A 27037-nucleotide genomic window follows, 5' to 3' on the forward strand; every position below is an offset into this window, starting at 1 on the left:
ACACCTCTTCAATACCCGTTATTTCATCCTTTTGGTGAGGATGGTTATCAGGTTAATATACTTCATAAGAATGTTTCGTCTTCATAAACCGCAGCACGCAAGAAGGTTACAATGCGTGAGTTTTTTGCTTATCGTATTCAAGATAGGCCAAATATGTTTTCAACCATGTTAAATGGTAGGCGTTTGTTTCAGCAAATTTTAGTTGATAAATATACGATGTTGAGGCTCAAAGATTACATTTTATACGAGGTAAACAACATGAACTTAGGTGCGATACTTACCAAAGTTTACGAGGTATGCAAGCTGTTGGAAATACTAATGTTTCAATGGCTGGTCAACGTGTTATTCTACCATCTTCATTTACTGGCGGTGCAAGATATATGATGCAAAATTATCTAGACGCTATGTGTCTTTGTAGATGGTTCAGGTATCCCGATTTTTTCATAACAATAACATGTAATCCCAATTGGCCAGAAGTTAAAAGATTTCTTAAGGATACAAAGTTAAACTCGGAAGATAGACCTGATATATTATGTCAGCTTTTCAAGCTCAAGCTTGATGCAATGATTAAATTGGTGAATGGTAAGCCTTTGTTTGGAATGGTTCAAGCAACTAATTTTATTTAATTCTATGAATATACAATTATAATAGAAGACCTACTTGTATGTTATAAATGTTAATAATATTTATACGTTTTTGAATATTAACTTTTATTATCTTTATTGCAGTTGTTTACACGATAGAGTTTCAAAAAAGGGGTCTACCGCATGCCCACATTTGCATATTTTTGCATCCGGGTAACAAGATTCATAATCCAAAAGATGTAGATAAATTTATTTCTGCTGAGATCCCAAACAAAGACAGTGATCCAGACCTATACAAGCTTGTATCTGATCATATGATTCACGGTCCATGTGGTGATGCTAACCCGAAGTGCACCTGCATGGTAAACAAAAGATGTTCCAAAAATTTTCCTAAAAGTTTTAATGATGAAACAGCTGTTGATTCAAACGGTTTTCCGGTATACAAAAGAAGAGATAACGGTCAATATGTTGTTAAGTCAGATATAATGATGGATAATAGAACTGTCGTTCCATACAATAAGACTCTATTAAAAAAATTTCAAGCACATGTTAACATTGAGTGGTGCAATCAAGATGGATCTATAAAGTATTTGTTTAAATACATTAATAAGGGTCCAGGCCGAGCAAAAATTTCGCTTGTACAAAATAAAAATGGTGATAACCAAGATCCTAATTTAGATGAAATCAAAACGTTTTAAGATTGCAGATATGTGTCTGCATGCGAGGCTGCATGGAGGATATTCGCATTTGACGTGCATTATAGGTTTCCGTCTGTTATGAGGCTTGCTTTTCATTTACCCGGTGAACAACAGGTAATATATGGTGCTAACGAAGATATTGAAGATATTTTAAACAAAACAACCAATGCTTCTTCCATGTTTACCGGTTGGTTTGAGTGTAATAAGAAGTATGACCTTGCAAAGACTCTCACATATGCTGAGTTTCCAACAAAGTATGTTTGGAAAAAAAAGTCGTAAATGGGAACCTCGGCAGAGGGGTTTTGCAATCGGTAGAGTTCATGTTGTTCTAGCCGCATTCGACGAAGCTTACTATCTACGAATATTATTAAATAAGGTTAAAGGGCCTAAATGTTTTGAAGATATTCGAACAGTTGATGGAGTTGTGTGTGAAACTTTTCGAGATGCATGTTACAAAAGAGGTCTTTTAGATGATGATAAGGAATACATAGAAGCAATTGAAGAAGCAAGTCACACTTCTACCGGACATTATTTAAGGAATTTATTTGCTACAATGTTGATTACTTATAGTTTATCTAGACCTCATTTTGTTTGGGAAAGTACTTGGCAACTTTTAGTTGACGGTATTCTATACAAACAACAAAAAGATCAAAACAACCCTGGTAAGATTTATGTTTATTTAATCTTTTCAATTATTCCTGAAATCTAACATCAATTAATTTTTATATTATATTAATTTTATTTTCTTATTAATTTTATCTCAGGTTTGATTCTTAATGAAGAGCAGCTAAAAAACTTAGCACTCCTGGAAATTAAAATTTTTTTAATTTGCAACAACTCAACTCTTAGAAGACATCAACAAATGCCTTTTCCAGATATAGAAACAATTTCAAGAGAAACTAACCCGTTGATGGTGGAAGAGCTTTCATATGATACAGAGACCATGAATAACGAATTTAATCATCTATTTGATTTGTTAACTGATGAACAGAGAGGGATTTATAATGAAATAATGAACGCTTTGGTTGATAAAAAAGGTGGCGTGTTTTTTGTGTATGGTTACGGTGGTACTGGAAAAACATATTTATGGAAGACATTATCTGCATCTATAAGGTCAAAGGGAGACGTTGTGTTGAATGTTGCTTCAAGCGGGATAGCTTCTTTGCTGTTGGAGGGTGGAAGAACAGCACATTCGAGATTTTTGATACCTATTAATTTGACCGAAGATTCCATCTGTCCGGTAACATTACAAAATACTTTTTGTTACTTTTAATATTAAAAGTTTTTTTTATTATATATCGTTGTAGTTGTTATTCGAATATAAATTCACTTTAAAAAGGTTATGCTATGAATTTATTTTTTTCTTTTTTCTTATAATTAGGTTAAAGGAAATACAGACGTCTATGAGTTATTGAAACAGACAAGCTTGATAATTTGGGATGAAGCACCAATGATTCATAAGCATGCTTTTGAAGCTTTAGATAGAACTTTAAACGATGTTATGAATGGTGATTATGAAAATACTTCCAAAACACTTTTTGGAGGTAAGGTTGTTGTTTTTGGTGGTGATTTTCGTTAAATTTTGCCCGTTTTAACTAATGGTACCAGCAGTGAATGTGTCAATGCTTGCATCAATTCTTCATATATCTGGTCTAAGTGTAAGGTTCTTAAACTAACTAAGAACATGACGCATACAGTTGGATGTCGATCTTCAGACGTTGAAAACATCAAAGAGTTTGCGGACTGGCTGTTAGACATAGGTCAAGGAACCGTCGGTGGTCCACATGACGGAGAGTCGGTTATTGATATTCCAGACGATCTGTTGATATTGAACTCAGTTGATCCCATTGGTGATTTAATAAGGTTTGTATATCCTGATATATTAGATAGATTCAATGAACTTACTTACTTTCAGGATCGCGCACTGCTTGCACCTTTGAATGAGGTTGTTCAAGAAATTAACGAACGTATGTTAGCCCTCTTTCCTGGTGACGAAGTCCAGTATTTAAGTTCCGACAGTTTGGCTGAATCTGAAGACGTTTCCGACGCAGTTGATCCACAGTTGTATTCCTCTGATTTGTTAAATGGTTTAAAGATGTCAGAAATTCCTAATCGTAGGTTGGTTCTTAAAGTTGGTGTTCCCATCATGCTATTAAGGAATATTAATCACAAAAAGGGTCTATGCAATGGAACGCGCCTTCAAGTCGTTAGTCTAGGTAGGCGTGTAATTGAAGCTAAAGTTGTCTCTGGTACGAATATAGGATATCGCACTTTAATTAGTCGAATAAGCCTTACACCAACTGATAAGAAACTTCCTTTCAAATTAAAAAGGAAACAGTTTCCTATTTGCTTATGTTTTGCCATGACAATCAACAAAAGTCAAGGTCAATCATTGTCAAGAGTTGGATTGTATCTTAAAAATCCAGTATTTTCTCATGGTCAGCTTTATGTAGCTTTGTCAAGAGTTAAGAGTCAAGATGGTATTAAGTTATTGATACTCGACAAAGAATCAAAGCTTACAAATAAAACAACAAATGTTGTGTACAAGGAGATTTTTGAAAACATAGAATGTTAATTGTTTAAATTTCCTATGTAATTCAATTGGAATCTCATAATAAATGTAATGGTTATAATGTAATTTATTTTGTTCTATACTTTACAACATTTGTACTTAACTTTTTTTATTTAATATTTTTTTGGTATCCTATATTTAATTTTTTTATTTAATTATAAATAATTTGTTATTTTTAATATAAACATGTTTGTTTAAATTCGTTTTATAACATACCTTTTCAATATTTACTTTTTAATTTAAATTATTTAAGATATTTATCATACAATCTAATTAAATATTATTAACTATAGGGTAACTATACATTATAATAACTAGATAGATTTCATCATTAATTTTCTTGGAACAATAAAACCGTCACTTCTTATATCTATTTTTTAATTTTTCATTTTAATCATATTCTTCTTCTTCTTCTTTAACAATACTAAGTTTCTCAACATAACTAAACTCCGATAATGGCTACGATTATGAACTGGAGGTATTGTAAACTATTCCGTAAGTATCAATTTGTATTTAGCAATTTAGAAACGTTAGAAAAAGATAATATTGAATCAGTCATGTTGTTCGATAATCAGTTGAAACATCAGATACATCAGATCGGTCTTAGGAAGAATTTGCCATGTCAACAAGAAACAAATTTGATAAATGTTTTACATAATTTCTTTCATGATCTTTATCAAGAGGGTTGTAACATCCTACTTTCGGTTATATTAATAAAATAAAGTTCGTTTATTTTATAGCGGGTCGTTATCGGTTTAGTTGAAAAGAATACGAGATGGACTTGTGTTGGGTAAATGGATATGGGTTATGGACTTGGGTTATGGAGGAATGAAGGAAAGACCATGGGCTTAAGCCCATGATCAAAAATATATACCCTTAATCCTCCACTTAATTCATTTACACATATCCCTTACACCTCTCAAACACACACACTTAAGCTCTCTCTCTCTCTCTAGCCTCTCTCTAGCCGAAATATAGAAGAAGAAACGGATCCCGACCCAAGGTATGATAGTATTTTGTTGTATGAGCTTAAATCCGTTAGTTATGGTCACTAAACGACGAGCTGACACCGTTAAACCGTTTAAGTCATGAGATCCGGGTGGAATCGGGTATAAACCAAACCTATGATGAGCTTAGGGGTCACCCTAGCTCAGATCTGGATCGAACGGGACGAAAAACGGTGAAAAACGAGTTAAAACTCGTTTTTCCGACGTGTTCGCGGTTTTCCGGCGGCTTTCCGGCAAAGGCGGCGCCGGAATAGTGGTACGAGGATAAGGAATGTCAGGGAATGTTCTGACATTCCCTGACCTAACCCTAGTTCGCTATGGGGACTTAACGAATTGAAGGTGATTCGTTAGTTGATTCGCTTAAGGGAGCACAGCGAACTAGCTCTAGTTCGTCTATGATTCGTCTCTGATTCGTTAAGGGAAAAGGGTAACGAATTACCCTTGATTCGTTATGATTAGTTCGTTAAAAGAAATAACGAATTAGAAGGTCCAATTCGCTATATGGACTGATTCGTTAAGGATTCCAGTTCGTTAAGGGTTCAATTCGTTATAAGAACCAGTTCGCTAGGATAATCCAATTCGCTATGAACCAATAACGAATTAGAAGTTTAACTGAATGACAATAACAGTCCCTGGACTTAGAAAAGAACGATTTAATTACAAAGAAGCCCTTGGACTTTAAGTAGCAAATTATTTAAGGATTCAAAATCCTAATGGAAAATGTGTTAAGCCAGGGGCTCTGCCCCTTGGACCCCGCTAGGGGCTGCCGCCCCTAGAACCCCGCCGCCCCCGGACCCCCGTTCGTTGAGGGTAATAATTAAACTAGAAAGGCGATATGTGTAGTGATAGTTTACTGAAACGTATAATTATTATATAGTTAGTCGGGCACAGCTCAAGAAGGGAATAACCGTAAACGGTGAACGCAACCGCATTGAGGTGAGTTTCTAGCCCCACTTCCTTGTTATGTTTTCGGGGCTGTGTGCATACTCGATGTGATAGTTAATACACTTACCTTAAGTGGTAAGTGTATGCCTTGTATGATGGATGTATGATGATTGCTTGATGGTGCGTGAACGATCTTCGGATATTGCATGTACCGTCAGGTGGTAGCTAAAGACGTGATTGCTATGTATGATGTAAGATAAGATGTATGTATGAATATTTATGATGTATGCATAATGTACGTATGATAAGTTAATGGTACGTGAACGCTCTTCGGAGATTGCACGTATTGTCAGGAAAAATATTTAAGGACAAGTATAGTGTGAAGCTAGGGAAGAAAGGGTACCGGACCCTAATAATACCCGAGGATGAAGGGTACCGGACCCTAATAATATCCGAGGATGAAGGGTGACCGGACCCTAATAATATCCGAGGATGAAGGGTGACCGGACCCTAATAATATCCGAGGATGGAGGGTACCGGACCCTAAAAATATCCGAGGTATGTAGGGTGAAACACCCTTTATAATGTATGGTTAGATATGAATGTGTATGGACGAATGCTGATCTTGATATGTTGTAATGCGTACCTTCGGGCACGTATATGTGTATGAAAAGTAAGTTACGTAATTAACTAGAACTCACTCAGCATAGCTGACTTTTAGTATGCACGCAGGCAAATAGGTTGAGGCAGTCGCGTGACTGAAGACACATGGCATGGAAATCGAAGATACTGGCATCTCGAAGAAATGTTGTGATGTTTTAAAGACTATGTTTTGTTTTAATTGACTACGAATGTTTTATAAGACATGACTTGATGGTTATGAAAAATGTTATGGATGAAGTTTTTATTATTCCGCGAAAGTTTTTGTTAACTCTGATATTTAGAACTGCGTTTATGAGTAAATCCAACGTTAAAGTAGGGCTACCGGTAATGGGGCCTTACAAGGGTTTACCTTATGAACATGTAAGGGAGTGGTTCTTTTACCCTTATCAAAACAAGGTTGTTGTCTGGTTCGAGAATGGAGAGTATAAGAATTTTAAGCCGAAACAACTATTGTTGTGTGATGATTTGGTGATGTTGAGAGAGCTTGATGTGTTAAAGTTAGCAAATGCAAGAAAAGAACTTGCGCATGTTGAGTTGGAACTGAGGTTAGTTCGAAGGTCAAATGGTTAGAAGAATGTTCTAACTATGAGAGTGATTATGAAGATTTTCCCGACAATTTTGAGTCTGATGACGAACATTAAGGTAAAATATAACTCTTTTCGTATTGTTGTTATATTTAATACAAGTAGTAGATATTAAAGACCTTTTTACACTATCAAAGTTATTATGATTGTTATTCAGAAAGTTTGTTGTCCGATTATGAAGTAGAAGGTAATATATTAATACTTTACATTACATATTGTTCATAGATTTAATAAAAGAATTATATTGACAACATTTTTTTAGACTTAGTAACAACGCTTAGATGTTATTAATTATTAAACATGTTGTTATGTTAAATTAATTTTAATGAAATTTTGTTTTGTTTTTAAAAATTTTCAGGTGTTTAGGAATTTGAAGTTTGTGTTGGTATAACTTTTGAAGATTTGGCTGATGTTTTAATATCAATTATCAAGAACCTGTTTAGTGGTTTTGTTAATGTCTTTTGTTGGTACTCTTTAATTTAAGTTATTGTAAATTTTAACTTTAAATTTTGGGACAATGTAATTTGATAATATTTTTGTAACAAACTATCAACAACTATTATCTTAATTTGATCGTATGTTTAAATTTATTATTTTTAGTGACAATGTTCTTTCACCCGCGTGTCACGCGGGTCCATACCCTAGCATAACATTCAAGAAAAACTGTGGTAAACCGGATGACTCCATCCACTCCTACGTAATCCTTTCTGCTAGTGACCTTGGCTACGCTCCCTTGCACTTCTGCAACATGGACCACATATTAGCTACAAGTTTGACTTCCTACCTTCTCCATCAATATCAATTTTAAAATGTTTTAGTAAACATTTATTTATTTTCAGTATTTTTTTGAATGCACTTCAGGTCAACGGTTAATAGTCTTATAGATGAATATTAATTACTTTTATTTTTATATTTATTTATTGTATTATATAACCTTTTCTAAAATACAATTTAATATTTTTACTATTTAATTTATTTAGTTTGGAACTGTTAACTGTTTCATAATTGCATTTATAGAAATATTCTTTCGCAAATATATGTTACTTGGGACTAATTTAATGTTTACTAGGTTAAAAACCCGTGTATTCACGGGTCCGAATAATTTAAAAATAAAAAAGAATAAAGAAAAAAATTATATATTACATAAATAACTTAAAGATACAATTCAAAATATATTTTGAGTATATTTCCTTGTAAAAAGATAAATTAAAATGTTAAAATAATAATAGTGTAACAATATTATCCTAATATTTTGAGCGGGAAAAAATAAAAATAGAGTGACACTTGGCAAAATATGGATTCCTTTATTATATAGGTTAGATTCTGTAATCATTTACTCAATCTTGAAACACAAAATTTATGATCCAATTCCAAATACTACATCAAACAAAAGATACAAAATGCAATGTTTATGTAGTTAATTACATAAAATGTCATATATTTTTTCTTGTCCTTTGCATGCCTAAAGATTCATGTTGATAGCTTATTAACTACTTATAAAACCCGTAACTCTTAGCCTATTAGAAATAACTTTTCAATATTTAATTTACAAAATATACGTGATACGAACCTAATCGTTAATCAAATAATCCAGTTGAGATACAACTAAGCCGGAGAGCAATTTGGACGAGAAGACTAGAATTTCATATTATATTTTTTCATGCTAAAATCAAAAGTTAAGACTTAAGAAGTTACAAAGAACCTTACAAATAACAGGTCTTAGTAACTGTGTTTGATTTCGGGCCGGGGTTGGAGAGTTTGCAAGGGCCGATGGTATGGGTTTTGGTGGAGATGTTGGGAGCCTTTTTATTTGGTGTTGCGGCGGATACTGGCGGTGGTGGTGTAGGGGTGTGGCAGGCTTCGATCGCGGTTCGGGTCGATCGCGGCTCGACAAAGACAGTTTCAAACATGGACTCGAGTCCTGCAAAGGATTCTCCCCATTGACATAATCTCCATGCACATTGAGAGTAGTGGGAAACATGGATCCATCAGTTACTAATTATTAGGATTAATATTGTTATGTTTTAATTATTATTATTAGATAGTGGTGATGTTAGTTATTTTCTTGAAAGGCTTTAAAAAACCATGCATGTTTAACGTTTGAGATTATGAATGAAATATGCATAGTAGAATTTGAGAATCTTTTTATTTTCTAATTTGGCATCTTTCTCTTTTCATTAATCATAAATCTCAACTAAACATATTTATATTATATATATAGATATAGATGTATACTTTTTATATGATTAGTTATTTTTGTTTGTTTGAATAAATGCATATTTTTTATATGATTAGTATTATTTTTCAAAACTTTATTATTTAACTAGTTTTATCCCCCGTATTACGGGGGTTGTTTTATATTGTTTGTTCTAATATTTATTTATTTTTAAATTTATATTTTTCTTATTGTATCAAAGTTAATAATATACTTATGGTTTGATGATAAATTGTTTCACAAATAAATGAGATATTATAACCCGGTTTAAAAGCTATATGTTTTGATGAGACCCAAGACCCGTTTATTTTTTTATTATAAAATTGGTTTTTTTAATTATAAATAATATTTATGAAAGTTAATAATATACTTATGGTTTGATGAGACCCAAAACCCGTTTATTTTTTTTACTATAAAATTGGTTTTTTTAATTTAAATAGTATATATATATATATATCTTTATTAAAATAAATAAGATATTAATTTTTAGTATATCCTATTTTATAGGATTTTTACGTCAATAATTTGGTGAGAACAATTTTTTTTAATGAGATGTTATAACCCGTTTAAGGAATATCTGGGTTTGATAAGATCCATACCCATGAATTCGGGTCAAATGCATGAGAAGCCTCAATTTAAAAATCAAGCAAATCTGGTGACTCCAAAAAATGGGGGAGCGACCACATCGCGACACCTAAGATTTTTGGATATATATATTATAGATATAGATTAAACAACTTACTTGTTTTAATAAAATATATATGCACATTATTATATTTTCCGTTGTTTGATTAAGCTATTAATTAATTACATTTATCGTTTTTCAATTAGTATAATCTTTTGTATCTTTTATTTTCATATAGAGAGTTACTTGGAGTTTTTAAGTTTATTTCGTAATCAACACTCAGTTTTATATATTACTCAGCCCAACTTAATTTACGATCCAATTCCACAATGTTTATTATATTACATAAATGTCGATATATTTCTTATTTTTCCCACTTTGACATGCCTAAAGATTCATACAAATCACTTAACTACTAGTCTACTACTTATTACTCTTCCTATATAGCATATTAAAAATAACTTTTCAATATTTAATTTAAAAAATATACTGAATGAATATATTTATAGTTTCTTCATGATTTCATTACTGAAGATTAACTTGAACATAGATAATAAAACACAATTACAAGGAACTACATCATTTGATTGGACGAAAACGAATCACGAATATTACAGCTTCCATATATTATATTATTTTAAATCTCCCGTTTTAATTTGCATGGTTGTTCAATATTTATTCTTGTACCAGTAGATGCCCTTGTTTTGTTCATCACTTTGATCATCAGGCTCAATGAACAAACAATTCTTGGATTCTCTCCATAACGCCACCAAAATCGGAGTGCTGTCCCTTTGATAAAACTCGCCAAGAATCGGCCTAATCGCTTTTGTGGCTTCCATGGCATGATAATGAGGAATGTATGAGAACAAATGGTGTAGCACGTGTGTATCAGTAATATTATGGAACACCTTGTTTAGAACTCCATAATCCCTATCGACCGTAGCAAATGCGCCTTTCATCCAGTTCCATTCGGAGTCGTCGTAATGGGGCAAAGAAGGATGAGTGTGATGAAGGTATGTGATGGTCACAAGGAAGGCGTTCATGACCATCAAGGCGCCTCCATAGGCACAGAAAACATATACAAACCCTTGAATCATTGCCGCTTTGTACAAAAAATAACAAAAACCTAGGAGTCCAATATCAGATATCAGAATCAAGACCCGCTCGCTATCCGAGAAAATGGGGCTCCTAGGATCATAGTGACTAGCGAACTTATCATAAGATCTCCCCGCAGCATTAACGGACAAGTATAAGTACCATCCGAGAGTGAGTTTCACAACAAGAGTTAGCGTTCGACCGACTGGGTTATCGAAGTAAAACGCAGAGGCATTAAGTTTTGATCTTGTCTTTGGCACATACACCTCGTCATGGTCAAGGGAACCGGTATTCGCATGGTGCCTACGGTGGCTTATTTTCCATGAAAAGTAAGGTGTCATGAGGAATGAGTGTAAAGCCAAGCCAATAGTATTCTCGAGCCACACATGGTCACTGAAAGCATGGTGGCCGCATTCATGAGCGATAAGCCAAATGCCCATGAACACGCAGCCTTGATGAACCAGTAAACTGGCCAGGCAATATAAGGAAGAGGGTGGGGGAGGTGTGGGATAAAAGTCGTTGCGAGGACGTAGAAGATCAAGGCTGCTGTAAGGTCAGCTAGCAGATACGAGAAGGATCGAGTCCAGGATCTTTGAAAGCAATGGGGTGGTATGGCATGTTTTATATCTGCTAGTGTAAATGGAGGTTTTGAGGTTGGGGCTCTTTTGATAACATCACAAGCTTTTGAACCCATTAATTTTTATAATTAATTTGTGTAAAGAAATTATTCGTTCACAATTAGAACTCGTTTCAATGGCTGATGGGAGTTTTCATCTAACACCGAGTGCACTTGCTTATTTATAGTGTCAAGTATCAACTTTGAGTGGCTGCAATAGATTCTAAATTTGGTATACTTTTCTTTTAATGAAATTTTCACTAAATATCTAAATCATGACCTAGTCTTCGATAACAAAACATTTTGACAATTCTTTTAGTTTTTAGTCTTCTTTGTTAGAAAACGATTTCACGATTTGTTCGGACGCTTCGTTCTTATACTTTGCTTTTTCTTTTTTCTTTTTTGTTTTTCTTTATCTCAATTCCTAAAAAATATTAAATAGTATAAAAAAATTAAATAATATATTAATAAACATGAAAGTAAAATTATTATTCATTTATGAGACTATAACCATTGACTCAAAGTATAAATGACTGTTTACAAAGATTTTTGAGTTTAAAATTGATGTAGCGGGTATGAAGCCAAACCTGTACAAGGGGCAAAGGTAATGTGTTGTACATGTGGTAGAAATATTAATATCTTTAAGATGTTTTAAAATTATTGAACTTAAGTTACGAGTACAAATGATTTTTCAGAAAGGAAACTAAAAAATTGACTATGAGTTAAATTATAGACAAATTTATTTAATAGAGTCCTTAAAGGATGATTCGGAAGAGAAATGATATTAGTGTGATAAATTAATCATGGCCATTAATTGTGTTTGATATATGGCTATTAATTAAAATAACAAAGTTGTAATATTTATGTCTTATATTTTATTGATTTAAAACAAAAAGTAGTTTAGTATTTTATTATGTAAGAGAATTTAGAAAATATTCCTCTTTTAATTGGATTCCCAAAACTACTCTAAACTACTTTGTGTTACATTGGTGAAGATTCTACACGTAAATAAGCTCGAGCTTTTGTATTAAATAAATCAATTGGTGTATCATATATATTTGAGCATTCTCATCTTTATAATTACATTAAAAAAATTACAATTTTTTCTTATGTTTAATTAAATAATAATTTTTTATACTTTTATCATTACAGTTTTTTCTCTCCTCTACACACAACCAATTCAAACAAATATTAAAAAATAAATATATGCAAACTTTATTTCCCCAAATTTACAAAAAAATCACTACATTTTCTCTTTTCACCCTATAATTTACACTCACAACCACTCAAAACCTCACCCTATAATTTACAAACTTTCCTTACATAATTTTTGAGGATATGATGGGAATGCTCTTAGTATCATCACAACAAAGGTTCTGGTTTGTTTTATATTGCATAATCGATTTCATGATTCTACAACCACATCTAGGGCTATAAACGAGCCGAGTTGAGTCGAGCTAGAGTGTGCTCGAGCTCAAACTTAATCGAGCTGGCTCGAGCTCGGCTCATTTATTTTATCAAGCAGAAAAATTGAGCTCGAGCCGGGCTCCTTTAATTTTGTTAGTTTTTTATTTATTATTTTTTTATTTTGTATTTCACAATTTTTGATTTATAAAAGACAAAAAATATAATTTTAACATACATATTATATAAAATTAATAAACTAGCTAGAGAATTTATAACTTTATATGTTTTATTTTAGTTATTCTTTTATAAAGTTTTAGGTATCAAATGGCATAATATATGTATGATTTTTATTTATTTATTTATTTCTTGGTATGCTATTATTATATTATAATAATAGATATTAAAATTTAGGGTTTAATATAAGCGAGCCAACGAGCCGAGCTAACAAGTCGAGCTAAGACTCTGGCTCGAGCCCGGCTCGTTTAGAAGCCGAGTGGAGTCGAGCTCATTTAGAATCGAGCTTTTTCGAGCCGAGTTTTTTTCAAGCTAACTGCAGGCTTTTTGAACAGCCCTAACCATATCACATAATTGATTCTTCTTTTTCTTTATTTTAATTTGCTATTAAGAAAGTTTTTTGTTTAAAAAAAATTGGGTTGATAACTGGTTTGTGTGGGTAAACAATATATGTTGATCGTGTACAAAACAACAAATAATTAATATAAACATATATTAGGAATTGTGAGTGTGGGTTTTAGTATATGTAAGATATTGTGGGGGATAAAAATGTTTGTGGGAACAGTGAGGATTTTTTATACATATATAATCACTATTATATATTGACCAATGTTAAGGAAACTTAATGGTTGTGTATGTTAAAGATTGCTTTAAGAGATATTGGATTTTAATAATTACAACTAAATGTGATTTACAGATAATTATCTCAACTAAGTTTATTGTCAATGACGGTTTCAAAATTAAAATAGTTTGCTCTCAATGGTCCCCAGTTAAAAAGGACTTAGCGGCGTTACTTTTTTTTCGAGTTTCAAACTAACGTTTAAGGGCTTTTGATTGGAAGGAATATACGAGTCGATTGTTGTAAAAATTAACTCGAAACAGTGATCCAAACGACTTAATTTTTGTTAATTGATAGTTCAAACACCTGAATTGAAACATTGTTTCATCATTTTGGAGCACCATTTCGAACTATGTTTTACATCAATCGACTCGTATCCTCCTTCCGATCAAAATTCCTAAAACGTTAGTTTAACATTCGAAAAAAATATAACGCTGTTAAGTCCTTTTTAACAGAGACAACTGATGGCAAACGTTTTTAAATTTGAGACCACTAGTAGTAGTAAACTCAGTTTATATTATTATTGGCCAATTGCGTTTAGTTGAGATTATTAAAATCTAATATCCCTTTATAATATGCGTGTTAAAGTACCTTGGTGAACTAGATGAACTATATGGAACAAAACTCTTTACTGTTATGATGTCTAATGTATAGGTTACATACTTGTTGGCTATTTGTTGTGTGGGATGTCAGATTATCTTCGTATATATAAAGGATGTATACAGATGATACTTTTGTGTATTATAGATGTAATGATTGTCGTGTAGGATGTCAAATTGCCTATCTATATATACAGTTAACAATATATATGATACTACAGTGTAGTATGTGATGATTGTGGTGTAGGCAAATTATGTTATGAAGGGTATAATGTGTGCTGTGTATGATTCTTATTGTTGCATGGCATATTTGTTGTGTAGAATTCTAATTGTTGTATGACATATTTGTTGTATTGGATACCATGTTTACATTTGTATTGTTTATGTTGTTTTGGTGAAGGAAGAATGTTAATCTTTTTAGGTGTAGGAAGAAAGCTCAATTTAAGGAGAATATACATGACAAAGATTATGCTATTATGCATCAACACGAAAAGCTAAAGGTCTAAAACATATAATTCTACACAAATGTTATTAAAGCCAGTAATTCTATACAAATGTGTAAGCCGACTGGTAGGTACTAAACATAATTGTACTTGTAGGAATTGGGATATATATTTCATGTGTAAAGATCCATATGACTAATTGCAAAAGACATAAACTAGTTGTGTAGGTATAAGTTAGTTGACTATGTTTTATATAATAACATTGTTTATGGTACCCTGTGTATGTAGGCTATTTACTTTGTTATGTAAGCAATAACTATGAAATCATGTATCAATGATTTTTAATTTATAATGTGTAGGCAAGCTTATTTGTCGTGTAGGATGTCGTGTTTATAGCTATGATGACTAACTAGTTTGTTGAATGTGTAATTTGTTGTGCAGAATGTCATATTAAAGTGTATGAAGAATATCACGTTTGTTTTGTTTTCGAGGACATATGTGAAGGCATCCAAGGGGAAAATAAATGGGAAAATTCTGTACATAGTCCTTTTTAAGAGAGAGATTTTGAAAATAGTCCAAAAAGTTTTGGATTCCCAAAATAGTCCTCCCAAATCTATCTCCCACGTGAGATTGGGATTCGTGACGTGAGTTTTGGGTATCCTATCACACACTGACACGTGTCATTTCAGAGATAAAGTTTCATATAAATCTGACTTGGCCGATAGTTTTCAAGTCAAAATAGTTTTCTGAAAAACCATTGTTTTGGAATGAAATTTGTCCGTCACGTGAGGTTTCAAAGTCATCGTTATCCGCGGGTTTTTAAATTCATCTCTTAAAGGACCCTTGACCAAATCAAACGAAATCCCAAAGAAAAGTTATTAGATTATTAATTGATTTCCTTACAGTTATCAAATACGGTTAATGAATAGTATATAAAGCAAGCAATCTCACGAAACACTAAACCCTAGATAACTTGATAAGCTAAACATAACATCATGAACAAGGATCAACACAATAAGCAAGAATATTGTCATTAATCTATCCTAGCATGTGATTGACCAAGACACATGAACAACTCCTCACCTTACAGCTATTGGAATTTAGCAGAATATTATAACTCTAACCAACGATTAACAAGCTTCTATGATCTAATAGGCCTATTTAATCACAATAATCAAAACACCAAGTAATGATTAAACATGAACCCTAATATCTAAAGAACATAATCAATAGAAAACAAGATCCATGTGAAGCAAAAATTAACAATCAATCAAGATAACAAACACTTATATGCATCATGAAAGTAAAATCAAGTATTTACTATTGATATAACAAAACCATAATCAAAACATTATCCAAAGCAAGAATCAAGCGTCAAACATGTTCATCAAACCTAGGTAGACATGAAGTCTAGCCTAGAACCATTATTAAAAACAAATCCACACAAAGAAAACAAAAGAGATTCATGATAATAACAAGAACGAAGAAAGTAAAGCGATAAAACCCTTAAGACTCCTTCCTTTATTGATTGAATGACCACTCCTCGATCTCTAATGCAATCAACCTCCAAAGAACCTTCAACCTCTTGCTTTTCCTCTCCAAAAACGACTGCCAAGGTTTTTTTTCCGTTTAGGTTTGCATCCATATATATATATATATATATATATATATATATATATATATATATAACGAACTAGGCCTTAAAAACGCAAAATATGGCTGACTAGAACCTCTAGGCGCCGCGCGACGGGCTTGGCCTCCCCGGTCGCGCGACGCGGCTTGCATTAGGTAGGAATTTCGAATTTTTTATTTATTTTATTACTATAACTCATTAAATCTCTTTATTGAATTCCAAGTAACAATAGGAAACTTCTAGAACTTTCTTTCCTTGACTCTCATGCCACCATCTACATGAAAACAAATCAAAACTCTAAGTGAACTAATCATGTAACCGGTGACGATGAAAACGAACATAAACTTCTTATGAAATGATAGAAAGAATTAGATTTAACATTCAAGACACCAAAAGATATAAAACACGACACATAAATAAACTTGACTCAAAACCTAAAGCAATAAAAGATGAACGAAACACGAACTAAACCGAACTCAAAACATTAAATAAACATAACATTACAAGGGATTCGAGATGTATAAATAGATGTATATCAAATATCCCCACACTTACTCTTTTTTCGTTCCTGAAAAAGTCTGATGCAGTTGGATCAAAATTTGAAAATTACAGTCTTACAAACAGTTAGGTTAATTTTAAGCTTAGATAAATGCAAAAACCGCGATCACCGATATTGTTGTCCACTTAAACTCATGCCTTAATCCTTACCGGGACAAATAAGATCCGACAATAATATTACTCAGTGGTTTACACAATTAAGACCCGCTTATTTTCAGCTTTTACCGGACCAGACCACCCCAACTTGACTTAAACCTCAAAATTAACAGATTTAAAACTTTTGTTGCTTTATTTTTTTTTTCATGAATAGTTAAGACGATCAAGGGTATTGTTTATCCACCTAAGCTTAAGCATCAAAGTTTACCAAGCAGCCATTAGATATGATTATGGTTCAATTAATTAATAGCTAGTGTTCCCCACAACATGACATACCCCCGTTATCAAGCAATACACTGAACCATCACCATAGGTGAGTATGCAAAATTTCATCTGTAGGGCTTACATATGGCGTGTCCCTTGTGGTCCGTTTGTAATGGTAATGAGACGCGAGCAAGGGGACCCCACATGGCTAACAGCGTGGATGATCAAGTCTGTAATGCATTTGTACTTTTGTACTTTTTGTGATCATGTTTTAAGACTTATGTGGCAGAAATCTGCGGATTTTCTCTTTTTTAGCTTTATTTTAAATATTCACAACCCCATTTGAAATTGTGAATACCCAGATGAATAGAATGCATACAGACCCATAGTCTCCGGACCCGGGGCATGACATCAATACAAGATTTAAGGTTATAAAACCATACGCCAATGATGTGTAAAACACTAAACTAGCAGTTTAAGATTTATATCACAGGCTACACGGCATACTCTAACGTTAAACATACCCAAGCATCATATGATAATGTATTCAATTTTTTTTTAAACTTTTCAACTTTATAATATTTCCACTTTTCATACCAAGAATTGAGGCTTGACTATGGTTGACCTTTCATTACTTATCTTCCACGGACAAAACGCTTTACCCACAAGAGATTTCCGACCCATTTTATCAAATTGCCATTTCATTTTCAAGGCTGAGCCTACCGACACATCCCAAGTTAAGTGCGCTTTCTTTTATTTATGTCATATTATTAGTAGTTTGAAAAACCAATTTCCGATAAATATCATCATCTCCCACTTTAACGAAAAAACTAGATTCAAGGGACATTTTTTCAATTTAAAAAAAAACTCAATTTAAACTACGACTCAAATATCCTATCCCCACACTTAAATTTTGCATTGTCCTCAATGCAAGGATAAAGACGACTCAATATAAAAATAAAATTAAAAATAAAGTCGGACTACAAAAAACTAAAAACCTAAAAATAAAAAAAACAAAAGCAAATTAAAAGGTTAACAAGCTAGATAATGGAAAATATTTAGCTGGTAATATGCGCATGAAACATGATGCCAAAATCTTCTTTCCATGAATGCCTCCAACTACGAACGTGCTCAGCAAATAGTAACTCCTTCTCTCACACACGAACGTTAGCGGCCAGACAAAACAAACATATCTAAAAATGTATCTTATCAAACTGATGGATATTATGCATTTAAAGTACTTCAACAACCCACAAAATATATAAAACTTGAATAATGAGCAGCAAATAAATAAATATAAAGTATACGGCTCAACTGCTCCATCTCCACACTTGTCTTTTTCAATATACTCTTCCTTGGGGATAGTTTCTCTAGCTCACACAATCTTCAAACTAGAAAAAAAAAAACTAAAAAACACAAAACAAAGTAGAACTACAAAAAAAACTGTAGGTTCCCCGGACGGATCACACGAGATATCTCGATATACACAGGTGCGGAATCCCTGTGTAGATCGTTACGGACGTAGAATATAAGCTTACGAACACACGAACACAATACGAACAAAACCACGTTATATTAATAACACGAACCGTGTTACTTACAGCCTCTCGACCTCACTTCTCTCGACTCAATGAATTACACGTAAATAACCAAAACGATCAACTAAAACTCTCACCCTTAAACCGTAAACAGTATAAATACTCGACAACTTCGCCTCAGGCGAAGTTGTCTATAACTTCGCTCGTTCAACAAGTTCGCCTAGGCGAACTTGTCAACAAATTCGCTTGGTTAACAAGTTCGCCTAAGCGAACTTGTCAACAACTTCGCTTTAAACAAACAATTACATAAACAATATTACAGACTCGATTACAGACATTAGACATATGAACTACTGACATCTATGCACCAACAGACTCCCCCTTGGCAGTAGCTTCATATCTTGATCTTTCAGCTCTTGTCTCGTAATCCTGTATCTTCATGCGTGCACTCCTTCTCTAACACACACCGTGACTACTCGCTGATATTTCCTTGCTTCATCCTTCCAAGCAGGAATATAGAATATCTTCTTTTCATTCAACACTTGCAAATCAGCTTTCGATAAGTTAACAAGATGCATCGGGTCATACACCCTCAGCACTTCTTGTTCATCTTCGTCTTCCATCACGGCTTCAGCAGTCTGGCAATCAACGTACCACCATTTTAGATTCTTCAACACATCTTGAGGCATATTCTTCATTGGAACCTCCTTGATGCATCGGATCGGCTTGTATTTCATCACCATCCATGGCTTGCCATCTGCTCTCAATCCCCTCTCTGTATCCTCCACGAGCTTTCCCTTCTGTGGCTTTAATAGTTCAAACTTCTTTTCTTTTATGCCTTCTTTCCACACAATCTTCTCAATCATTCTCGCCATATTGTTGTCACTTCTGTTTATCAGGCCCAACCTGGCCAAATCCTTCACCTCGCATTCCGGCAATGTATTGAGAGATCTCAACATTCTTTTGAAGTATTGAATGCCATCATAACGCTTCACCACAAACAACTTGATCTGTTCATCATAAATCCAACAGATGATTCCCTTCTTTGACTCAGCATAGCCTTTGATGTTATAACTTTTCTTGAACATGGCTGGAACAGCAGGCTTCTTGGTCTTGGTGAACCAATGAGCACAGCCTTCCTTCCACCTAGGCTGCTCCTCCCACTCAGTCTCATCCATCTCAACACTCACGTCGGCTTTCTCAACCTCAGGGATCTCATGTTCAACGTTTTATTCTACTATCTCCCCCTCTTCTATTCCATCTTCCATCTCAATCTGCTCACCGATCTTCTCAATCATATCACTCGGCAGCACATCTTCATCAAACAGCACATCGTCACTGAACATATCATCATCAAGCTCCTTCAGCGCATCAATTACGTCATCCTCAACCAACACCACATCATCACCAGAACCACCAGCCACGTCAGTAGACTCCCCCTCAGCTGTGGAAGTACCAAGAGCTTCAGAAGTTCTTGGCAGCTCACCACCTGCATCTTTCGATGCATTGGGATCATCGTCACGGTCGTTTCTCTTCTTCGTTCTGAGCTCGTCGCCTTTACAGCTCATCTCCCCCTGAGATGCCAAGAACTCCTTCAAGGCATCTATGATTTTCCCATGCTCAACCAGGAGGGATGCCTGTAGTTGATTTGCTTCCACTAGGCTTTGAATAGTCTTCGATTGTTCTGCCACGATCCGCTCTAGTGAAGCTATTCTTTCTGAATCTGACATAGGCGAACGCGAGACTCCAGAAGCAGGCGTAACTGCAGGTGGTACCATACCTGATAACCCTGCAGTAGTAATGACCGTTGACTCCACAAAACGATCAGCTACCACCGACTGAGTAAGCGTTGGCGGTGGTAGTGACACGATCTCCGGAGTCGACGTTTGGATGGTAGTGGTGGATGGAAGCCAGCCGTTGATGTAGCCACCACGGGAACATCCGCAGCGCTTGTACTTGTCACCTGTATAGAAGAAGGAACAATGGACATACCAGACAGTGCGGCCGGAGCAAATCGTACAGTCCTTGAAGTCTCTCCAGCTCCCATGCCAGCACCTGTCCTCTCCCGTCTTGATCTTCTAATCAGCTTATATATGTCTTCTTCTTCTTCCGACTCTTCATCATCCTCCGTTCTCTTCCTCTTCCCGAACGTTCTTTCTCGAGACACCATCAACCGTCTCCCCTCATTCATAATCTCATCCAAATCGGAGTCAGCCATCGACGTAGCTGCTCTAGTCATACTCACACCCGAACCCTGTGCAGCTGAGACTTGCACCTCTTCAACTTGATCCATGTCAAAGTATCCTTGACCTCCAAAAACAGCGTCAAGGTCTATATCCTCAGCAGTTGATGCAACAGGCACAGCAGGAGCAGGAACAGCTTGAGTTGCTCTTGCCTGTTGCGGTTGAGGATCTCTGAACTCGTCCCCACCAGCAGGAACATACTCTGGGTTAATTAAATACCCAAATAGTGGAGTATGCCTTGGACGACGTTCAGGATTGCTCCTCGCACTCGACGTGCGGCATTGAGCAAAGATACGTTTGCTCACTGATTCGACGTATCTGATCGGGCGTCTCTGAGGTAGACTCGGAGCCACATGGTTCAATATCATCTGTAAAAAGCGTGGGTACATGATGAACCGCTCCCGAGACATCGCCCTCCTTTGTCTGTCTATCTCGTAAAAGACCATTTGACTGAAGCTATAACGCTTGTTATAGGTCAGTGCAGTCATGGCAGACTGCATGGTCGCACCCATACCATCTATGCCCGCCTTCCTCCCCGACATGCACACGATCATAACGTGCATGAGGAAGCGCCACTGATCTAGAAGGAAACCCTTCCTCCTCTGGGTATCTCCTAATGGACCAGAGTAGCCCATTCGAAGAAATGCTCCATCACGAAAAGGAGCTACGAACTCTGTAGGATCGTCTCGAGTCTCCTCACCAAACCTTAATGCCACCCGGATCTGTTCAGAATTGAACATAACCTGTTGATTGTTCACCGTAGCTCTCATCACCGGGGGCTTAACACGGCAATCATATTCTACCGTCTCCCAGAAGTCTTCGATGTTCGGTAGAGATATCGGCAGAGTGTTGGTAATCGCGTGAAAAATCCTCGAGCGCAGGAGGAAAGTGATAATCTCGCGGTAGTCGTCCACACCGCTCGCCTCCGGGTCAAGAGTGATGTACATATTGTGACCCGGGAAAAATTGTCTCTGATTGTCACCATCATCTCCTCCTGCACCTCCAGCACCAGCTATCGCAGCCATATCTGCAACAAACTAACCAAGTTAGAACGACACAAAGACATAGCACAAGTTCGCTTTGTTACCATGAGCGAAGTTGTGATAAACTCTGTATAGGCGAAGTTAAAGTTGAGGCGAAGTTGGGAACAACTTCGCTTCAGCTTTAAGTTCGTCTAATTAATATAAGTAAAAATGATCTAGGCGAAGTTAATGTTAACTTCGCCTCATCACAACATCGCCTCAGGCGAGTTTAAGTTTCGGGCGAAGTTACGGATAACTTCGCCTCAGGCGAACTTAAGCTTCGGGCGAAGTTACGGATAACTTCGCCTCAGGCGAACTTAAGCTCCAGGCGAAGTTACAGATAACTTCGCCTAAACCCTAACTTCGCCTGAATCTGAATCGGCGACAGTGAGATTCATGGAGCAACGTGCAGGTGATGATTCGGCTAGTTTTAGACGATTAAGCACTCGTAAACACAAGTTTTAAGGACATGTTGACGATCAGTATAGTGTTCAACACGTAAAAACATAGGTTATGAAAGTCAGTTTCAAAACCGATGGTTCGAGGTTAATAACCGTGTCGAAACGACCCTTGATTAGCATGAATGAACTTGTAATATTTGATAATACAACATCTCGAACCTTTGATCGGTGTGAAAATCGGAATAAATAACACGTAATCGAGGTTAATAACAAGTTCGCCGGAGAATAATGTAACCGTGGATATGTTCGCTGATAATAATGAACAGATTGACTGTTTATTAGCCTTATATATGTGCGGAGTTATTCAGGCGAAGTTACGGATAACTTCGCCTAGGCGAAGTTAACCACAACTTCGCCTGTTCAACAACATCGCCTATATATTTATAAAATCAAACCTTATAATTTTAACAATTTTCCAATTAAGTTATAAAACTTTCCTAGAAGAAATAAATGACATGATCAATTCTAAGTAACCAGTTAAAAAATCATAAAACAATCTAAGTACAAAAACTTAAAAAATTTAAAGTATAAGGGATCAAATTTCAGTCTCGATAGGGACTACCACGTTTTAGAAAAGATCCGAACAGGAATCATACTAACTACGTGACTGTCACATAGATCCGTGTTTAGCTGTATTATGACATATAGAGACAGGTTGTAAGCAGGTAATATACTTAAGATGGTTTTCATCGTTTCTGTGATACGAGTTAGGTTCAATTATGCCTCAAAATTTAAGTGGGCAACAACTCAGAAATATTGATGCCTCCTATCTATCCTCAAAGCGTATTTGGCTTTCCCCAAGTCACCCCGAATTGACTTCGACCCATAGTGTCTGATTAAACATGTAAGTACTCTTCTTCTGGTTCCCGTTCTTCTTCATACTCTAAGATTGAGAAGTCTTGATATTTCGTCATCTCTAAAATGTTTCAATAACTTCAAATATAATTTTTTTTTTAATAAACATAGACTTCATAGTAGAAATTAACTGCAAGTCCCGAATCTGGATCACTGCAGTATCTTGAGACTCTATCTTCACGGGAATCAGAACACACATGGGCTCGTGTATGACTGGGTAATCGCTTTTCTGCCTATCATACGGAAAGATATATATGAAGACACGCAAAACTCTTAAGGAGTTTCCACGTAAAATCAAGTAAAATTAGTTTGTATCACATCTACTTTTACGCACCATTAAAAGTTACCATGACATACAATGGCTGTCCTAAAGCCTTTTAAGCCTAATAACTTCACTAGTTAAGCACACAGAATTAGTATATCTATCATTTTCCAAGGTTGGATCAATTTTCCGTTTAACATAGCTAACGAACTTCTTACGAAGTAACAGACTTGAAAAATAATTTCATTTCCATTTCTTTCTAAATTTTAGCAAAAATCGCCCCGACCAAAACAAAGTCTTCAGGTAAACGGCTATCCCGAAGATCCAATGGATCAGCTGGACCGACCACATACTAGTATGTGTCCTTCTAACTAAGTATGATCGACTAATTTTAAGCAAAAGAACGAAAAACTCATCATAAACCGTCCCGGTCACTATCAGTAATCTGGTTAATGGCTATCCTTAAAATCTACAAGTAGAAAATGAGGACCAAAACATATCCGAAGACAAGTCCTTCAAACTGATGTAACCGACATATTTTTAAGCGATTAGTGACAGTTTTTTTTTTTTTTTTTTTTTTTTTTTTTTTTTTTTTTTTTAAATCACAAGATAAGCATGGTTACTCGGGATTGATCATCCCATTCAATTCAATAAGGTTTTGAAATCTGGATTTGTCAAACGCTTTAGTGTATAAATCAGCGAAATTATCAAGCGTATCCACCTTTTCAAGAATTATCAGTTTCTTCTCAGCACAATCCCGTATGAAATGATGACGTATGTCAATGTGTTTAGTTTTACTATGTTTCACGGGATTGTTAGTTACTGAGATAGCAGCTGTGTTATCAATGCAAATAGGAGTAAGTAAGAAATTCAGACCATAGTCGCGCAGCTGTTGTTGTATCCAAAGAACCTGAGAGCAGCAGTTGGATGCAGCCATGTACTCTGCCTCACAGGTTGAAATTGCGACTGAAGTCTGCTTCTTGCATTGCCACGACACCAATCTGCCACCAAGAAACTGACATCCTCCAGTTGTTGACTTCCGACTCTGATTGCACCCTCCATAATCAGTCTGTGTAAGCGACCAGCTCCAAGTCTCCTCCTCTCGGGTACCACAACCCCAGCTTCGGCTTGCCCTTGAGATACCGCAGTATCCTCTTTGCACCTTTCAAATGAGATTCTTTTGGATTTGCCTGAAAACGTGCACAAAGACAAACAGCAAACATTATATCAGGCCTAGAAGCAGTTAAGTACATTAAAGAACCTATTATTGCCCGATATTGAGTTGGGTCCACATCTGCATCACCGTCTACTTCAGCACCCAATTTGTTATTGACGCAGATTGGAGTATCATATGGAGAACTGTCCTCCATCTTGAAGCGCTTGAGCACATCATGAACATACTTCGTCTGATGAATGAACATCCCTTCCTTCTTCTGATCAACCTGCAATCCTAGAAAGAAAGTTAGTTCACCCATAGCACTCATTTCAAACCTTTTCTTCATGACGGCTTCAAACTCCTGACACATGGAGACTTTTGATGCAGCAAATATAATGTCGTCCACGTAGACTTGTACCAGCAGGAAGTCGCTTCCATCTCTTTTGAAGAACAACGTGCTATCAATTTTCCCTCTTTCAAAACCATTCTCGAGCAAGTAATCCGATAAAGTTGCATACCAGGCACGAGGTGCCTGATGTAATCCATACAACGCCTTGCTCAACCTGTACACGTGATCTAGATAGTCTGGGTCAGGAAAACCCGGAGGTTGCTCAACATACACAACCTCATCAACTTTCCCATTTAAAAACACACTCTTCACATCTAGCTGAAACACCTTCATCTTTTCATGAGCAGCAAACGCCAAAAACAATCTTATGGCTTCCAACCTGGCGACAGGAGCAAACACTTCGTTATAATTAATCCCCTCTTGTTGATTAAAACCTTTCACGACAAGCCTCGCCTTGTTTCTTATAATGATCCCCTTATCATCTCTCTTGCACTTGAACACCCATTTTGTGCCTATCGCATGCACATTCTTTGGTTTTTCAACCAAAGTCCAAACTTCCATCTTCTCGAATTGAGCCAACTCTTCTTGCATGGCTTCAACCCACGAGCTGTCCTTTAAAGCCATTTGATAATTTTTCGGTTCAATCTGGCTTATAAAGCAGGTATACAGGCATTCATCGATTATTCCTGTCTCCTTAATGCTTGTATAAACACAGGTATGTTCATTCAAGCTACTTCTCGTTTGTACACCTGAGGACACATCACCAATCACATTATCCAGAGGGTGATCTTTATGAATTCTCGTGGTCGGTACATAACCGACATGCAAATTATCTTCCAAATTAGAAGAGATCTCATCAATGGTTGTTTCATGCTGAGAGTGAAAAGGATTGATAAATTCTTCTTCGGTTGAGGCAGCAGGGGTACCAATAGTGTTTGATGAGGAAGGCTGACATTTTTCAATCAGCTGTCTTTGCAATAGATTTTCTTCCTCATCGAGTATCATCTTCGTCGCAGCTCTTTCTTCTTCTTCAGAAATCTCCAAATCCGGTACGTTAAACGACTTTAAAAGCTTAACATAGTCGAAAAGCTCAGCAGGTCCATTGCTAGGTTTTGGCGGTTGGTAACTTGTGATGTCAGTGTTACACACCACCTCCACCTTGCAAGTCGAAGTATTGAAGACACGTCTGTTGGGAGTCCCAACAACATATCCGACTAATATTCCTTCATCGGCTACTTCTCCAAATTTCTAATTTGTCTTCAAGATCGAACAATGGGACCCGAATGGTTCAAGACCACTCAAGTTGGGCTTCCTTCCATGCATAAGCTCGTAGCAAGTTTTACCAAGTTTCTTAACGGTTAACACCCTATTCAGAACATAGCAGGCTGTAGCAACCGCTTCAGCCCAGAACATCACAGGAAGCTTCGAATCTGCCAGCATAGTCCTGGCTCCTTCAATTAAAGTTCGGTTCTTCCTTTCAGCCACTCCATTCTGTTGCGGAGTATACGGAGCGCTGTATTGATGTTCAATTCTTTTCTGAAGACAGAAGATCTCCATTTCAAAATTCTTGAACTCCGTCACATTGTCACTTCTGATGAACTTAACAGTTTTACTCATGACGTTCTCAACTTTAGTAATCAAATTCTTCACCATTTGAGCCGTCTCATCTTTCGATTTCAGAAAATATACCCACGAATATCGCGAGTAGTCATCAGTGATCACCAAGCAGTAAGAAGTACCTCCTAGACTTTGTA

At 35.7% G+C, this 27037-nt stretch overlaps 2 protein-coding genes and 1 pseudogene across 2 annotated transcripts; 2 read left to right on the forward strand and 1 right to left on the reverse strand.

Annotated features, from left to right (window-relative positions):
- The first annotated feature begins 326 nt into the window (after nt 1-326).
- LOC143553506 (uncharacterized) lies at nt 327-2861 on the forward strand. The gene is made up of 6 exons (XM_077043493.1): nt 327-582; nt 729-1170; nt 1291-1536; nt 1853-1944; nt 2047-2522; nt 2664-2861. Exons 1-6 carry the CDS (start codon nt 327-329, stop codon nt 2859-2861), a joined length of 1710 nt encoding a protein of 569 aa, XP_076899608.1.
- A 105-nt stretch (nt 2862-2966) lies between these two features.
- Nucleotides 2967-8937, forward strand: LOC143553507 (uncharacterized). The gene is made up of 5 exons (XM_077043494.1): nt 2967-3762; nt 7151-7180; nt 7256-7260; nt 7352-7378; nt 8710-8937. The coding sequence occupies exons 1-5, from the start codon at nt 2967-2969 to the stop codon at nt 8935-8937; spliced, it is 1086 nt and encodes a 361-aa protein (XP_076899609.1).
- A 1500-nt stretch (nt 8938-10437) lies between these two features.
- LOC143553501 (delta(12)-acyl-lipid-desaturase-like) lies at nt 10438-11694 on the reverse strand (annotated as a pseudogene).
- Between the last annotated feature and the right edge of the window lie 15343 nt (nt 11695-27037).

Source organism: Bidens hawaiensis, unplaced genomic scaffold (genome assembly GCF_021521415.1).
Source record: "Bidens hawaiensis isolate Kalapana, Puna unplaced genomic scaffold, B.hawaiensis_p1.1 tig00017252_1, whole genome shotgun sequence".
Lineage (NCBI taxonomy): Eukaryota > Viridiplantae > Streptophyta > Magnoliopsida > Asterales > Asteraceae > Bidens > Bidens hawaiensis.